The sequence below is a fragment of the Malaya genurostris genome, chromosome 1 (assembly GCF_030247185.1).
Source record: "Malaya genurostris strain Urasoe2022 chromosome 1, Malgen_1.1, whole genome shotgun sequence".
Taxonomy (NCBI): domain Eukaryota; kingdom Metazoa; phylum Arthropoda; class Insecta; order Diptera; family Culicidae; genus Malaya; species Malaya genurostris.
Genome location: NC_080570.1, coordinates 119,201,135 through 119,218,867, shown reverse-complemented (window position 1 = coordinate 119,218,867; position 17,733 = coordinate 119,201,135). Strand labels below are relative to the sequence as shown.

The 17,733-nt window shown below is 37.1% G+C and overlaps 3 protein-coding genes across 3 annotated transcripts in view; 2 read left to right on the top strand and 1 right to left on the bottom strand.

Moving 5' to 3' along the window:
* The window catches only part of LOC131425601 (uncharacterized), a 59,994-nt gene that overhangs the window by 40,999 nt on the left and 1,262 nt on the right, over nt 1-17,733 (bottom strand). The window lies entirely within an intron of this gene.
* Nucleotides 7,432-9,659, top strand: LOC131425604 (uncharacterized). The gene is made up of 2 exons (XM_058587625.1): nt 7,432-9,067; nt 9,133-9,659. Exons 1-2 carry the CDS (start codon nt 8,255-8,257, stop codon nt 9,574-9,576), a joined length of 1,257 nt encoding a protein of 418 aa, XP_058443608.1. The 5' UTR covers nt 7,432-8,254; the 3' UTR covers nt 9,577-9,659.
* On the top strand, nt 14,560-17,701 carry LOC131425605 (uncharacterized). Its single transcript, XM_058587626.1, has 2 exons — nt 14,560-17,190; nt 17,256-17,701. The coding sequence occupies exons 1-2, from the start codon at nt 16,378-16,380 to the stop codon at nt 17,697-17,699; spliced, it is 1,257 nt and encodes a 418-aa protein (XP_058443609.1). The 5' UTR covers nt 14,560-16,377; the 3' UTR covers nt 17,700-17,701.

Here is a 17,733-nt window from a genome sequence, read left to right as displayed (position 1 = left end):
AATGACGTTTGTCCAATGAATGAAACCACTGATAATTTTTCATGTTCAAATTGCGATGGAAATCATAAATCCAATTATTTGAAATGTCCTATCAGGGAAAAAATTTTAAACGCTCGTTCGCTTAGACAACAAATCAAATCAACGACCTTAAATTTACAGAACATACCTGAAAATCAAAAAACCGTTACAAATGCCACGCCTAATTCTTCTAAGGCACTCATTTTATTCTTCGAATTTAAAACAAAAAACAGGTGCGCATTCCAATTCGTCTTCTAACGAAAACGATTTATTGACAGGTAGATCGACCTCGTCATCATCTTCTTCTAATGTCAGTTACGCTAGTGTAAAGGTAGAAATCTACCACTTAATTCTTCTAATGTAAATAATCAAAACACAGGAACGCCTTGCAGTTCATTTTCTAACGAAAACAATTTATTAATAGGTAGATCGGCCAAATCATCTTCTTCTAATGGCAGTTCTAATGGCAGTCTACCTACCAATATTCCGTCAATGCCATTCGCTTCTTTAGATGAAGTCGATTTAGGCGATATAACGGAAAATAAAATGATCTACCTACAGGATCAACTTTTTCAAATGATCATCCGAATGAGTTCGACTTCATCACTTTTTGAAGCATTTCAAATCGGATGGCAATTTGCAAATAATATATCAGTGATGTTAAATAATTATTTGAATATTTTAAATTGGAATGCTCTATCTTTAAAATCGAGTGAAAATCAATTTTATAATTTTCTCAAAGTCCACAAAATTCATATTGCCATTGTGACAGAAACTTTTCTTAAATCAAATGGTAAATTGAAAAGCAATCCACATTATGTGGTTCATTGATTTGACAGGTTTACTGGAATGGGTGGTGGAGTTGCCATTTTTGTCCAACGGCAAATTAAACATCGAATTTTACCTTCTTTCAATACTAAAGTTATTGAAAGCTTGAGAATCGAAGTTGAAACCATTCATGGAATTTATTTCATCGCTGGAGCATATTTGCCATTCCAATGCACCGGCGAACTTTAAATCTTTAAAGGCGATTTGCAAAAACTCACAAGATATCGACCGAAATTTTTCGTAGTAGGGGACTTCAATGCTAAGCATGTCCAGTGGAATTGTAGGCAAAATAACAGTAATGGAAAAATACTTCATAATCAACTCTCAGCTGGTTACTTCACAGTTCTTCATCACAGTAATCCGACTTGTATCTCTTCCGTGAAAATCCCGTCTACAATTGATCTGGTTCTAACGGATCAAAGTCACATTTGTAGTGAACCGATTACACATGCTGACTTTGACTCAGATCATCTTCCTGTAACATTCAGACTTTCCAACGAAGCTATAATTAATCCGATTAGTTCTATATTCAACTATCATAGAGCTAATTGGTTTGATTACAGATCTCACAATGAAATTCATGTGGATCATGAAACTATTTTAGAAAATTCTGCGGACGTCGACACAGCAATTGATAATTTGAATCATTATATTATCGAAGCTAGAAATCTTTTAGTTCCCAAAGCTCAAACTAAATTAAATTCTGCTATCATCGAAGACAATCTTCTACTGCTCATTCGGTTCAATAATGTTCGACGACGACAATATCAACGTTCTCGTGATCCTGCTATGAAAAACATAGTTAAGGATTTACAAAAGGAAATTAAACATAGATTTACTCTTTTGCGAAATGAAAATTTCGCTAATGAAGTTGAAAAAATTAAACCATATTCTAAACTTTACTGAAAACTTTCTAAGGTTCTTAAGAAACCTCAGAAACCAATTCCTGCTCTCAAGGAAGGAAATCAAATACTTCTTACAAATGGCGAAAAAGCTCAAAAACTTGCTCAGCAGTTTGAGAGTGTACACAATTTTAATTTGAACGTTGTGAGTCCTATTGAAAATGAAGTCTCACTGAAATATGAGCATATTTCAACCCAAGTGTTATCACAAGATGACATTATTGAGACGAATTTTGACGAAATTAAATCAATTATTAGGAAACTCAAAAACATGAAGGCTCCTGGTAATGATGGAATTTTTATTATTCTTATTAAAAATCTTCCCGATGTTGCCTTAAGACTCCTGGTTAAAATTTTCAACAAGTGTTTTTCATTAGCTTACTTCCCAAAAAGATGGAAAAAACGCAAAAGTAATTCCTATCCTGAAACCTGATAAAAATCCAGCAGAAACATCAAGTTATCGATCAATTAGCTTACTTTCTTCTATCAGTAAACTTTTTGAAAAAATTATCTTGTTGAGAATGATGTCTCATATAAATGAGAATTCAATTTTTTTACCAGAGCAGTTTGGATTTCGTCATGAACATTCAACTACTCATCAACTTGTCAGAGTAACGAACATGATAAAAGCAAATAAATCTTCTGGATTATCCACTGGAGTTGCTCTTCTAGACATAGAAAAAGCATTCGACAGAGTTTGGCACAAAGGTTTAATAGCAAAAATGTTTGATTTCCAGTTTCCTATTTATTTGATCAAAATGATTCAAAATTATTTAACTGATCGTACTCTTCAGGTTAGCTATCAGAATTGTAAATCTGAATTGCTACCCGTACGAGCCGGTGTTCCGCAGGGTTCGAGCGTAGCTCCAATCTTGTATAATATTTTCACTTCTGATCTTCCAAATCTACCCGTTGGTTGTCAGAAATCGCTATTCTGTGACGACACAAGTCTGTTAGCCACAGGTAGAAATCTAAGAGTGATCTGCAGTCGCCTACAAAGAAGTTTAAATATTTTCAGTGATTATCTGTCAAAATGGAAAATTAAACCGAATGCAGCAAAAACGCAATTAATTATCTTTCCTCACAAGCCAAGAGCTTCTTTTCTTAAACCAAACAATAATCACATTCTCAAATTGAATGGCTTGGAATTGACATGGTCTGATCAAGCTAAATACTTAGGTTTAACGTATGACAAAAAACTCACTTTCAAGGATCACACTGAAGGAATCCAGGCAAAGTGTAACAAATATATTAAATGTTTATATCCTCTTATAAACAGAAATTCTAAGCTCTGTCTAAAAAACAAATTATTAATTTATAAACAAATTTTCAGACCAGCCATGCTTTATGCGGTACCAATTTGGTCAAGCTGTTGTTCCACCAGGAAGAAAACGCTTCAAAGGATTCAGAATAAAATTCTGAAAATGATTCTGAAGCGTCCTCCCTGGTTTAGTACAAATGAGTTACACAGACTCACAAATATAGAACCATTAGATGTAATGTCACATAATATTATAAGCAAATTCCGACAAAAATCGATGCAATCTTCAATTGAATCGATTCGCTCTCTGTATTAGTTAGTAAGTTAGTATATAACTTCCTTTTCCCCATTACACAATACAAGTAGGTTTAGAATTTTCCCTACACAAAAATCTCAGAATTGCGGAAGCAAATAATGTCCTCATGGTAATAACCAAATTATATATATATATTATAGGGCTGAAAAGTCACCACTTGTGGCTGAACACCCAATTTAAATCTTAATAATTTAAATTTAACTCATATTCCAATAAATAGTTATTTAAAAAAAAAAGTAAATTACGAGGCTTTTTTTCAGTGCATCAATAAAGACATAAATTTACAGATTTTTTCTAAGTGTGTACTCTCAAAACTATTTCAATCGCTAGACATTGTCAGTCAGATTACCGAACAAACCGATTGCGACTGTGCTGGTTCGCGATTTCATATATTCCAAAATGAAATTTCAACAATTCCTGATTTTTTTCCTGATTCGACTGCCGGTTCCGGATTTACAAGGTGATGAATGTTTAAAATTGCAAGCCGTTGTTGATGTCGACAATGCAAAAGATTTTCGAAATCGACAAAAAAAAATTTGATTCCAAAAGTCTTAAAACTGCATGAAACGTCGAGATTCAAAAAAAATTTTAAGTCCTAGTCCCAGAAAGTCGATAATTGAAAATTTTTTTCGATGTAACACTAAATCTCGACGTTTTATGCAATTTTAAGACTTTTGGCATCGAAAAAAATTTTCGATTTCGGAAATTTCATGTATGATGATTTTTCAAGATCCAAAATTTTCAAACCTTAATTTCTGGGCTTATCCATATCCGATTTAGCTCAATTTTTGCATGCATGACTTCTTTCGATGTGCTTAAGCCTTTGAGCACTAGCGCTTTAAGAAATTAGAGGTGATCCCAAAATATTAGCACCCTTATATGCATTAGAGCGGTAAAAAATTATGTGTTTTGTCGGTTACGTCACTTATACTATTATATCACCGCAACCAGAAGTCGCAGTCATTTGATCTTCGAATTTGATGAAATGCCTAATAGTAGCTTTCAAAATAGCCTAAGTTTGTTAAAATCGGTTTAGCCATCATCGAGAATCCTGCGCGGTAAAAAAAACAACGTTTTTTGTCGGGTACGTCACTTATACCATCATATCTCCGGAACCAAAAGTCACAGTCATTTGATTTTTTTAACTTGGCCCAATAGTAGCTTTCAAACAAGCCTTAGTTTATTAAAATCGGTTCAGCCATTTCTGAGAAAATTGAGCGGTAAAAATATTTTCGAAATATGCACACACACACAGACATTTTCCGATCTCGTCGAACTTAGACGAATGATATATAACACTATGGATCTCCGAGGCTCCATTCGAAAGTCGGTTTTTCTAACAATTCTAATACCTTTCTATATAGAAAGGCACTACTATCGGAAAGCATCGTTCAAATTCTTCGATCTAAAACACCGCTAAGTGCCTTTACCTCGAATGCGAAAAAGCATTGAAACCGAGATTTACCACATTCCTAACCCAACTCGAATACGAGTCTAATTTCGAAACTGAGTTCCAAACATGGTCTCAGTTTCATAATGCAGAATCCAAAATTGAGAAATAAGGTCCAGAGTTCAATTTTAAAATCGAGTTCAAGAATTCAGTTCCGGAATCCATCTCTAGAATTCTAGAATTCAGTTCAAAAATTAGGGTCTAGAATCCAGACCCAGGAACCAGGCTTATAATCAAGAATTTCAGTTTTAGAATTTCGACCCTGCATTCTGATTCAACAATCAGATCCGGATTCCATTTCTAGAATCCAGTTCTAGAACTCAGTTCTAGATCCCATTTCCCGAAACCTGATCTAGAATTTAGGTTCAGATTTCAGATCAAAAATTCCGTTCCAGAAGCCATGTCAGGTCGAGAATTTATTTCTAGAATTCAATTCCAAAATTCCTACATACTACACCAGTTAAAATAGGCTACTGAATTCCGGTTCAGAATTACGTTGCAAATTTTTAGAATTTATTTCCAGAATCCACATCCAGAATTCATTAGCAGAACTCATTTTTCGAAGCAGGTTCGGAACTCAGTGTTCAAATGAAGTCTGGAAGTTAATGAAGCCGATCGTCTCTCGATGAAAAGACCTAACTGAAAATGACAAATTTTCTTAGTTTACTTTTTCTTGTGTGATATAATGGCTCCGTAATTATCGAAAGAGAAACTCTCGTTTGCAGATAGGGCTTTTGGTCGTGGGAACATCATCGAATTTAGTACCATTATTCAGGAACTGCATTTTGGAACTATTTGCTGTTATCCGGCTAGAAATTTTGAAATTTCATTCTGAACTCGAATTCTAGACCTGGAATTTCAACAACACAATAACTTGATTGATGCTTAGGATTTGGTTGAGGTATATTGGTCAGTGGTTGCCAAAATTTTCATATGAGCTCTGATGCACCTCAAGGCAGTCATTTGGAACCATTTATTTTTTTAGTTCATTTAAACGATCTCAACTGATTGTTTTGGGCCGGGATCATCCGTGATTGTCGGACTCCGCTGATTTTTGTCCTCGAAAGAGCGAATATTAACCAAAATATAAAACGGGAACTAGTTCTATCGAACGTCGTCGACCCCACAAAGAGAGATAGTGTCTACTAATAAATCCATACTAAAAACTAATCAAACAACGCACATTTTTTTTTTTTTTCATTTTTATAGAATGCAAAGCTTATAATTAGAGCATGACAGTCAACCTTGGACTGCAATCAAAAGAAAAAATGTTTCCTTTGAATGCAGCGAGACAGACCATAAAGAAAGCGATTCGAAAACAATAACATCACGTTTTTTGTCGTGAGTACGACTTACATTACTATGGGGTGCCTTTTCAAAATTAGCCATATGGAAGAATGGGCAGAACTTAATCGTGAATATCTCGACTTGTATTAACGGTAGCAACATAATTCTTTCGTTATTTCATCAAAAATATGATCAGGAATTTAGGATAATATTTTGAACAGTGTGATATAACCACAAACAACTCAAAAATTAAGTTTTCTAAAACTTTGAAAACAACGCGGAAAACTCTTTACTTTTACTTAGCTTTTTCGCGCAAGGACGACGATTTTGAGGTAGTCAGGCAAATATCTTCATCTGAACACGTATAAAAGTGGAACCGTGGTCGAAAATCTATCATTTCTCATTGTGTGTTTGATGGAAGCAGCCGTCGTGAGAATGATTTATTCAACCAGCAGCGACGGAGAGTGCACCTTCTGCGTGGTTAAAACCTCAAACGCTCAGGTCGCAACTCTCATTCGCATTCTGAAACTGGATTCTGGAACTATATACCGAAACTGATTTCAGTTACGAAATAGTAGTTCAAGAATTGCAACTGAACTCTTTTCCAGAATTCTTCTATTCGGTTTTTTTTTAGAATCATAATAATACTCCTAAAGAATTATGCGAAATTTTATTTTACTGTACTCTACGCAACCCATTTTGGTAGTCGTGGTTAGAAATCGTCTTCAAGTTTCAGAGCTTACTTCCGGAATATGGGTTTAGAATTCAGAGCCTGCGTGCCTGATTTCAGTTTCGAAATTGTAGTCTACTAAAATCCAACTGAATTCTGAGTCTGTTCTAAGTTCTGAATTTAGTTCTTGAGCGCAGATCCAGTTCCAGAATTTTTCAAATCGATTCTTTTGTCCTGAATATTGAATTGAAAAACAAAGTTTTCTAAAACTTTTGGAAATAATGAGCTTGCCTTTTTCGCATCCGGACGACGGTTTTGAGGTAGCCAGGCACATATCTGAATCTACTGAACAAATATAAAAGGTAATCTTTGAATAAAAACTCTCAGGTCGTCCTCTCATTTGGACTTCGGTCGTCAGGAGGAGCAATCGGCAATGAAAGTAGACTTTTTGCGTGGTGTAAAGCCTCAAACGCTCAGGTCATAGAGCCAGTTTTCAGAATAATTTGATTAGCTTTGTGCAATTTTCGCAGTGCGAAATTCGCAACATTATTTAATATCTTAGAGAATTACACAAGTTGGCCTTTCTGAATGTCAAAAATGTATTTGATAACTTTTTCCACTGAAATATTTAAATCCGAAATGAAATAATTCACATAAAAATTCTGTTAGTTGCTATTTAGAACAATAATTGTATACTCAAAGAATTATGCGAAATTTTCTTCACTATACTGTATACGGCCAATTTTTCAACCACTTGTAGTTTGTAGTAGAATTTTCTGCTGCTTTGCTATATAAAATGCATAGCACCGACTCAGAAGCCATTAATGAAAGGTTCCTTTCAGAACCACCAGTATTTTATCATAAAAAACTATGCTGGTTATTTCGTAATATTTAATTGTGTGTCAGAATGTTTGATGTAACTAATCTAATGGACGAACAGAACTTTAGTTTAGGAGTATCGTTTCAAATTCTAGTAGTGAAAAAGAGGAAAGCTTGCACAATTCACACAATCGATCAACTAATTGATATTCGAAAGTATAAAGAAACGACCTCCAGTTATGTCTCTGACATTACACACCCGTACTTTTTTCGGTCGTTTTTAGTACAATATCTTGAACGGAGAGTACTCCCCCGATCCAGTCTTAATGGTAGTCGACAAACATTGTCGGGACACTTTTAATACGTTGGTGACAATTGATTTGGTCGCATTAGAAAAAAATTCACTAACTTGGTGTGCAAATAGTTCGGATTTTCACGATGCACGAGCAAAATTTTAACCCATTATGGGTATTCAGATTTTCTGATTGTACAATAAACAAAAAAAATCGTCACGTTCAATAGTTCTATTTCAAGTGCCCATCGGCGCATTATCAGTGGCAGATGTTGTTAAACGTGAGCGTGTGCTGGTGCATTCATTGGCCAGATTAGATATCGTCAAAGTGAAACCACTGCAAAAACATTCGCTGAATTCACTGATAAACAGTCGGTAGAGAGTTGTAGTTTGCATAGAACCAAATTTCTTATGGCACCGGAGGAAATTGCCGATCAGCTTCCCGTGGCCGCCAGCCAACGGTTGCTACTGGAATTGATACGAGCAGAGTTGAATACGGACGATCACACGCTAGAAATCACGGCCGGTTCCAAGAAAGGAGACAACTACAATTGTTTGATCTATCGGGCCCAGGCCACTTGCAGGCGATCGGGTAAGCAAGTCAGCATTATAGCAAAACTTCCACCCCAAAATGAAGCACGACGGAAGCAATTTTTCGTACGTCACTGTTACGAACGGGAGATCAGTGTTTACGAAGAGATTTTCCCCATGATGAGGGAATTTTATCGTTCGAAAGGATTGAACCGGGAAGATTCGTTCCATCAGGTTCCGCATTGTCTCAGGAGTAGTTTCGTTGACCATGAGGAAGCTATTTTCATGCGGGATTTAAAAGCTGAAGGTTTTCGAATGGTCGATCGTCACCGGGATATGAGTTTGGAACATTATCAGCTGATGTTGAAGGCTTTGGCTCATCTGCATGCGACTTCTTTTGCTCTGAAGGATCAACAATCGGAGAAGTTTGAGCGATTCAGAAGTATGAAGGAAATTTTAGCTCTCCCGAAGGCTCATGCACTGATGGGACCGTGGTACACTCAAATGGCCGCCAGAACCATGGAACTTTTGGATGAACAGAAGGAACCTGAAGTTTATCAGAAAACCAAAAAGGTGTTGACTCTTTCGTGGCCGGAGTTGGCCCGAGATTTACTCAACGGTCAGAATGCCGAGCCGTACGCGGTTCTTTCACACGGCGACTGTTGGCATAATAATCTACTTTACAAATATGAGGTACGGATCAATAACTACCGAATGTCTCGGATAGTTGTTAAAAATATTTTCTCTTTTCATTTTAGGATGGTAACGCAGTTGACATCCGCCTGTTGGACTGGCAATGCTGTCGGTATGCCTCACCGGTTTTGGATCTTACGTACTTTATATTCATCGCTACAAGTAAAGCCTTTCGGGACCAATATTACGATCAATTGTTGAACTTCTACCATAGCACCCTGTCGGATTTTATACGACGGCTTGGATCCGATCCCGAACGTCTATTTCCTCGGAAGGCATTCGACCAGCAGTTGCTTCGATTTGGTCGTTTCGGGTTGATTATGACCACAATCGGACTCCCAGTAATCACGACCAAACACGAAGATGTACCGAATTTGGAACAGTGGGCTGAACAGATTGATTCCGGCGAGGATGTAAGCAAAAGTTTTAGTTCTAGCGATTTGAAATCAATTTATCGGCAAAACATGACCGACTGTTGCCGTGATATGGTTCGTTTGGGGTATATTTAGGTATTCTCAATGTATTATAGCTCAACTGGGAAATATAGTCAATTTCAATTCCGTGTATTAAATTAGCACGAAATGTGAAAAAAATATTTAAAAAAATAAACTTGTTGAAATATAGCAATTTCGCAGTTTAAATTTACAGTGTAGAATATTGATTGTATGGAACAATCTCTGTTTCAAGAAAAACCACTCGAGCATGCAAGACTAAAATCCGCTTCCGGTTGTATGCAATATCAGATACAAGATATAACACAATCTTCGTATCGAATGAAAGTATGAGCGTCAAATCGAGTGCATATCGTTCCGAACACGAGTATGGGAACGATTGTACAATGACAGATAAAGAAGCGTCATATTAGAAGAAAGGAATTGCACATAAATACATTATAACTTTTTTGTTCGTGTCAATAACAATGTCAACTTTCAACATTATATCAGCTGTTTTTCAAAGAACGGCGAATCTAACATTGACAGCAAATGGAGAAAATCATCGATGAATGTTTCGACTTTGGTTTCAAATCGTGTTTAGAAATTATCGTATATTCTCTGATCAATTTATGATTGGTCGATGAATTGTTAGTTTATCTTCAAAAGGCACGCAAATGTTACCACTTTCCTTCTATATCCACTGAATAAATCAACATAAAAAGAGTTTCGCCCTTTTTCGATTTGTTTACTTTTATACTTGCTGTGTGAATTATAAAGATACGCCCTTGCGCATTTTTCATGAAATTGGCTGGTTTTCGCTACTAAGACTGTGAGTAGTTTTATTGTCTCTTTTACTATTTCCAGTAATAAAAGGTTCGGTAACCATCTAAAATAAAGAAAATAAATAGTTTCGCCCTTCCTTACTAGCAATTGAAGTATCGCCCTGTTTGTTGGCATGGAACACGGAGGGCGAAACTTGCGTAAACAGATGGAATGACAGTTTCGCCTTTTATAGTTCTTTGTATTACTAAGATTGGGATTTTTGTAGAATACGAATTTTTAGACAAAATTGTAGGATTTTGAAGCATTTATTGGTAGGAGAGAGAACCTCGATTTGTTTACTTTTGTAAGATACGTCCTTCTTTGAAAAACAGCTGATATATATTATTTCATTTTATAGACATGAATTCTTTTGGTTCAAAGTGGAGAACACTTGGATTATCATGGGTTAATACCACTTAATTTTGTTGTTTTGGGCCTGTCAGTTTTTACACGATAAAGACACAAATGAAGCGCCCGGTTCATCTTTGACAGGTTCTTTTTTGCCATTCTCTACAGAAAAAAGGTATTAGAATTGCTGGAAAACCCAATCGACTCATCTCGACGAGATCGAAAAATGTCTGTAAGTGTGTATGTTGGTGTGTGTGTGTGTGTGTGTGTGTGTGTGTGTGTGTGTGTGTGTGTGTGTGTGTGTGTGTGTGTGTGTGTGTGTGTGTGTGTGTGTGTGTTCTCATATATGGCCGAACCAATTTTCACAAACTTTGGTTCGCTACGATTGGGCTCAGCTGATCAAATGACTGTAAATTGCACTTCCGAAGATATAAAATGGTATAAGTGACGTAAACGTAAAAATTCACCCTCGACCAGAGTGGCCCATAAAGAGAAAAATTAAGTTTAAGGTGAACCGATTTCAATAATTTTGGGCTCGTTGGAGACTAATATTGAACTGTGGGTCGATTTCGAAGATCGTATGGCTGACAGTTCAAGTAACGCAGTTATTTAATCATTTTTTTCCTATCCCCACATTTTTTTCAGATCACGTTCAAATGTATTATCCAGTGTTGGTGATTGCTGAAAATTTGACAGAAGCTGCTCGATTTTTATCTATATTGTATACAACATTTTCAATCCGGTAGAAGATGTTACAAGAATTCGAGTCTCTCAATGCATGAACCTCGAGAGAATTTTTCTACATTTCTTCGCTCCACTTCATACTTTGAGTATTTCATGGCCCTTAAAAAAATTTCAGTCTGATAATGATCGCCGCTGTGTGGAATTTACCAAGAGAGAATCGCAAGTTGACAATTATCGCAGAAAATCGAATCGATGATTCGACTTGATGATTCTCATACTAGGTTACAATATTTCAAAACCCTTGTGTGGAGCATTCACAGACATTTTCATAGACACAACTTATACAAAGGTTATAAGCACACAGTTAGAATAAGCGGCAATAGTAAAATGATTCTATCGCAATTATCCACTGCCCATACAGAATCGGATCGCGAAACGAGAATAAGCGACCGTTTGTTGCTTCAGAGAGAATTTCCACAGCAGCGTGCTAGCCGTTGATTCTCAGACGGTTCACCGAGAGAAATTCGCTCTCGCACTAGTGTCTATTCTATGTTAAATGTACCATGCCGGTTTTTTTGTTGTTGCGATGATTTCCGTCTCTCTTTGATGGCACTGATTCAATCGTGGAAGAGTTACGAGTGAGCGTTCTTTGATACGATAAAAGCCATCCTTGGTATTATCTATATAAAAAATTGTAAAGTTGAAGTTTTGTGTTTGAAAAAGTTAATTGTATAGCTTTTTATCGGTTTTCATGGTTTGCGGCCAATGGGCAGTATTTCATGACAGTATGCACGCTGAAACATTTTTACGTAACATATCCAAAATTTGGCGATGCATGTTTTCTTGTCTTCATAACAATATTCGCATATTTTTCCTAAAAACAATAGGAATTTATTGACAACATATTCAAAAATTAGCAGCATCGGTCGAGTGGTTCAAAAGTTATAATTTTTTTTTAAATGTATTTTTTGAAGAAAATCGAACCTTAACAAGGAAATGATCAACACTAATGACCAAATAAAAAAAATACGGGACTAATATTCAACGATGGAGAACAATTCTTCCAAATATTACAAAATTCTGAGAGATCGTATATCAGTTTTTCATAGAATTGCCTTTTATTTAAAGAAGGATGTAAGTTTGTACGTTTGTAACGGCATAACTCTGGAACTACTGAACGGATTGCCACCAAACTTGATACAGGTATTTTTAGCGTTTCAGAGATGGTCATAGGTTCATTTTTATCGTGGAGGGAGCGTATCAAGTGTCATTAAAAAGGAGGGGGAGGGGGGCATGGAAAAATTCAAATAACTTGACGAGAATGAATTTTTCATACCTTAGATATGTAGCAAGTGCCTTTTAAATGGGGGTGTCAAACTTCGCACAGACAATTCTTGCCCTTCAGAAATTTTCATAAGGGTATTTTTATGGGGAGATGAGCATAGCAAGTGTCGTTAACAGGGAGAATGGGAGGCAAAATGATTCCAATTTGGGGAAGTCAACATTTTTCGACTAACACAAATATTAATTACAACTAAAGACTGTCCCAGAAAGTATGGACGCAACCAAAAACCGCTGTCATTTCGCAATGGTTCAGAATCTGTCAATTTTTATGGCTGCGTCCTGTTGTTTACACTCTTCTCTAACCACTTATGCAGTTGTTTATTTGTTTTCATTAGTTTGTTTCGAAATGCGTGGACTTTCAGCAGAACAAGGTCGAAAAATTGTGTACAAATGGTGCACAGAACGAGGACTGTCACTGAGAAAGATAGCAAAAATGTCAAAACCGGAACCACAATATTTTATGGTGCGATAAGGGCAAGTGTTAAACCAGTCCGAGACATCGATAGAAGTCGAAAAATTTGGTAAGAAAGCTATGGTCTGGCAAGCAATTTGTAGCTGCGGTAAGATTTCGAAACCCTTCATCACCACTGTTTTAATGAACAGCGAAATATACATCAAGGAATGTTCACAAAAACGACTTCTATCCATGATTCGAAGTCACAAGGATCCTGTTGTCTTCTGGCCAGATCTTGCTTCTTGCCACTACTCGAAATCAACGGTAGAATGGTATAATACCAAAAATGTCACTTTCGTTCCAAAAGACATAAATCCATCAAATTGCCCATAACTTCGACCAATTGAGGAATTTTGGGCATTAGCGAAGGCACATCTTAGGAAACGGCAGCCGAAACCATTCAACGGTTCGAAAAAGATTGGAAATAAGTGTCAAAACTTGTCGCCAAGAAGTCTGTACGGAATTTAATGAGGAACGTTCACCAGAAGGTGCGCCAGCTAGTCTACAATGGCTAAGGAGCAAATGTTGAGAATAATATTCTGTTGTTGTAGTCTAATATTATCAGTATATCGAATAAAATTTGAATATCTAACGCTTGTGAATTATTTACAGCGAAATCAAAGTGCGTCCATACTTTCTGGGACAGTTTTTATGTTTAAATTAAATGTTTCCGAATCGAGTGGTAGTTCAATTGTATGAATCCTTCAACAAATGACAGTGTTATAAGCGTTCCAAATTATGACAAAAAATGGTTGCGCGGCTAAATTAGTATTTTTTAATTGACACCCGGGCCCGTATAGTGAAGAGTAAGGCATTTTTAATGCCAAACCAAAATTTCTTGTTTTTCGTTTTTTTTAGTGGATTTTCGAAGTTACGTATTTTTTAAGCGGGACGTATTTCCTCGCGTAAAAGAAAGACCTTAGTGTATTATCAAACGTAACTACACTCAGACAGAATGCTATTCGAAAGTCATCAGAACGAGTTATGACTTTCAGACATAAAGATAGTAAATGAGTTCCATAAGTTTGTCTTATGATAAACGAAGAAGGGAAGGGAAGCACATTTTCAATCAAACAGTTCAATCAATCGTCACACTCATTCGCAATTGCACGATAGTCTTCTTAGATTGATCTTTATTAGGAACCCCCTGTTTGTATTGGTTTGTATTTGTTTTGTAGCCGACGAAATTACATCAATAGCCCAAATGTATGCAATGAAATCTTTGTACATAATTGAGATACGTATTTCGATATTTAAGCTTCCTTCGCCAAGTTTGTGTTCAAGTTTTGTATGCAAGCAGTTATTTTTATAGCTTTAAGTTTCTCTACCATTCTGCGATTTCGGTTGAAACAAACTCCCTACATGATCAAAGTCGACAACTTTTCCTCACAACGCTAATCTACTGCATGAAATGGATTGGATTCCGGTATGATATAAAGACAGTCCCAAAAAGTATGGACGCACTTTGATTTCGCTGTAAATAATTCACAAGTGTTAGATATTCAAATTTTATTCGATATACTGATAATATTAGACTACAACAACAGAATATTATTCTCAACATTTGCTACTTAGCCATTGTAGAGTAACTGGTGCACCTTCTTGCGAACGTTCCTCATTAATTTCCGTACAGACTTCTTGGCGGCAGTTTTTTTGACTTTTTGCTGGCTATTCTTTTTAATTTCGGCCTTTAGCTCAGCAAAAATCGATTCTGTTCTCTCTGCGATAGATGCAAATGCGCTTCCAAACAAAGAAACCGAGTCGCGGAAACGAGCAAGTTTTATCAGTTTACAAAACTCGTCACATATCCAAAACAGGTTGAGATTTTCGTCCAAAACCTTTAGAAACGGTTTGTTGAGTTTTGCGCATTTCATATGTACCAAATGATGGCAAAAACCCGAACACTCAACGAAATCTTCCTCCGATTTTACAGTTTTGGCACACAAGCATTAGCCATAGTGAACAAATCACAGGATGCCGACAGTGAAATTCAGATGGCGCTTCGGTCGGATGAGAAAGAGTGTGGAACTGAGTATCTTGATAAAACGATAGGCGCCACTTCGCGATACGATAGCAAAAAAATCGGCAACGAAACTGACCGAAAAACACCACAAATTATCTTTACTCCACCACGACACAAAAAACTGTCCAAGTCAAGTAACGCAGGGAATAAAAACAAATAAAAACCACTATAAATTAATTAAAAGTGCTCAGTGCGTCGATCACACAAACAATGGCGGTACGTTGTTTACAAACGATGTATTTCAATAATAAAAAAAATTAGAAACCACATAAACTTTGAACAAAATTTTTCCTCCCCCCACGAAGACTTTCATAAAAGTTCGGTCTTTTACAGGCGCGTATACAGGGGGGTGTTTTAGGGGTTCAAACCCCCTCCGAAACTCAAAAAAGTATGATATTATGTAAACTCTTTTTTTCAAATAAGTAAAAAATAAAATGAATAATTTTCAACAAACGACTCCACAATAAAAAAAATTCAAATAATTATATAAAAAGTTCCATTTGTATGGAAATTGATCAACATGTTCTGAAACACCCCCCGAAATTTTTTTCTGGGTACGCGCCTGGTCTTTTATCAAGCGAAAACGATATAAAATTCACATCTTCAGACACTTCCTATGCTTTTCTCGCTTAGCTAAAATCTACGGAATGGGCATTTTGGCAATCTGCCATCGCTGTATGCGACGGTAATTTCTACGATGACAATGTAAGAGTTGTTTGACAGAACTGCTGTTAGTATCGTTTAACATGGCCCACTTGGATCCAACTTGAATGAACACGAAAGAATTACGCATTTCTAGGCAACAACCAAAACGACCCATTCAGAAGAAGACTGAGCCTGCTTTGCTAAGTCATGGTCGATCCACAATCTAGCATCCAACTAAGCATACCCCAATCGATTTCGAGTTTTCTTTTATTTGTTCTATTCGCCGGGTCACTGATAACCACAAACCCGCACCCTCAAACCTGCGTTTAATGTCATCACATTCAGCAATCAGCATTGAAACCGTATCTTCCAGTACAGATACAGACGGGCTTCCAAGTCTAGTATAGTATATAAAGTATGTTTCGCTACGGTCGCATTCAGTTTTTGGACAAACAGCCCGAGTTCCGTTTTTTTGCTAGCCGATTGCGAAGACATTATTTCGCTGAATTTGATTGGAAAACGTTTCGGTTTGAAAAAAAAAATAAACGAACTACTAATGGCACCGGAGGAAATTGCTGATCAGCTTCCCGTGGTCTCCAGCCAACGGTTGCTACTGGAATTGATACGAGCAGAGTTGAATACGGACGATCACACGCTAGAAATCACGGTCGGTTCCAAGAAAGGAGACAACTACAATTGTTTGATCTATCGGGCCCAGGCCACTTGCAGGCGATCGGGTAAGCAAGTCAGCATTATAGCAAAACTTCCACCCCAAAATGAAGCACGACGGAAGCAATTTTTCGTACGTCACTGTTACGAACGGGAGATCAGTGTTTACGAAGAGATTTTTCCCATGATGAGGGAATTTTATCGTTCGAAAGGATTGAACCGGGAAGATTCGTTCCATCAGGTTCCGCATTGTCTCAGGAGTAGTTTCGTTGACCATGAGGAAGCTATTTTCATGCGGGATTTAAAAGCTGAAGGTTTTCGAATGGTCGATCGTCACCGGGATATGAGTTTGGAACATTATCAGCTGATGTTGAAGGCTTTGGCTCATCTGCATGCGACTTCTTTTGCTCTGAAGGATCAACAATCGGAGAAGTTTGAGCGATTCAGAAGTATGAAGGAAATTTTAGCTCTCCCGGAGGCTCATGCACTGATGGGACCGTGGTACACTCAAATGGCCGCCAGAACCATGGAACTTTTGGATGAACAGAAGGAACCTGAAGTTTATCAGAAAACCAAAAAGGTGTTGACTCTTTCGTGGCCGGAGTTGGCCCGAGATTTACTCAACGGTCAGAATGCCGAGCCGTACGCGGTTCTTTCACACGGCGACTGTTGGCATAATAATCTACTTTACAAATATGAGGTACGGATCAATAACTACCGAATGTCTCGGATAGTTGTTAAAAATATTTTCTCTTTTCATTTTAGGATGATAACGCAGTTGACATCCGCCTGTTGGACTGGCAATGCTGTCGATATGTCTCACCGGTTGTGGATCTAATGTACTTTATATTCCTCGCTTCCAGTAAAGCCTTCCGGGACCAATATTACGATCAATTGTTGGACTTCTACCATCGCACCCTGTCGGATTTTATACGACGGCTTGGATCCGATCCCGAACGTCTATTTCCTCGGAAGGCATTCGACCAGCAGCTGCTCCGTTTCGGTCGTATTGGCCTAATTATGACTACCATAGGGCTCCCAATCATAACCGTCAAGAACGAAGATGTGCCCGATTTGGAACAATTTGCTGAACAAGTTGGAACCGGATTCGATGTAAGCAAAAGTTTCGGATCTGTTGACATGGAGGTAATCTACCGACAAAACATGACGGACTGCTGTCGGGACATGTTACGATTGGGATACATTTAAACAGTCGCAATAAATTTAAGTTCAAACATTAAAA

Bases quoted from the DNA above. Each gene is read 5' to 3' on its own strand.
- LOC131425604 (XM_058587625.1), top strand. From the start codon at position 8,255: ATGGCACCGGAGGAAATTGCCGATCAGCTTCCCGTGGCCGCCAGCCAA. The intron at 9,068-9,132 runs GTACGGATCAAT...TTTTCATTTTAG, and splicing joins ATCTACTTTACAAATATGAG to GATGGTAACGCAGTTGACAT.
- LOC131425605 (XM_058587626.1), top strand. From the start codon at position 16,378: ATGGCACCGGAGGAAATTGCTGATCAGCTTCCCGTGGTCTCCAGCCAA. The intron at 17,191-17,255 runs GTACGGATCAAT...TTTTCATTTTAG, and splicing joins ATCTACTTTACAAATATGAG to GATGATAACGCAGTTGACAT.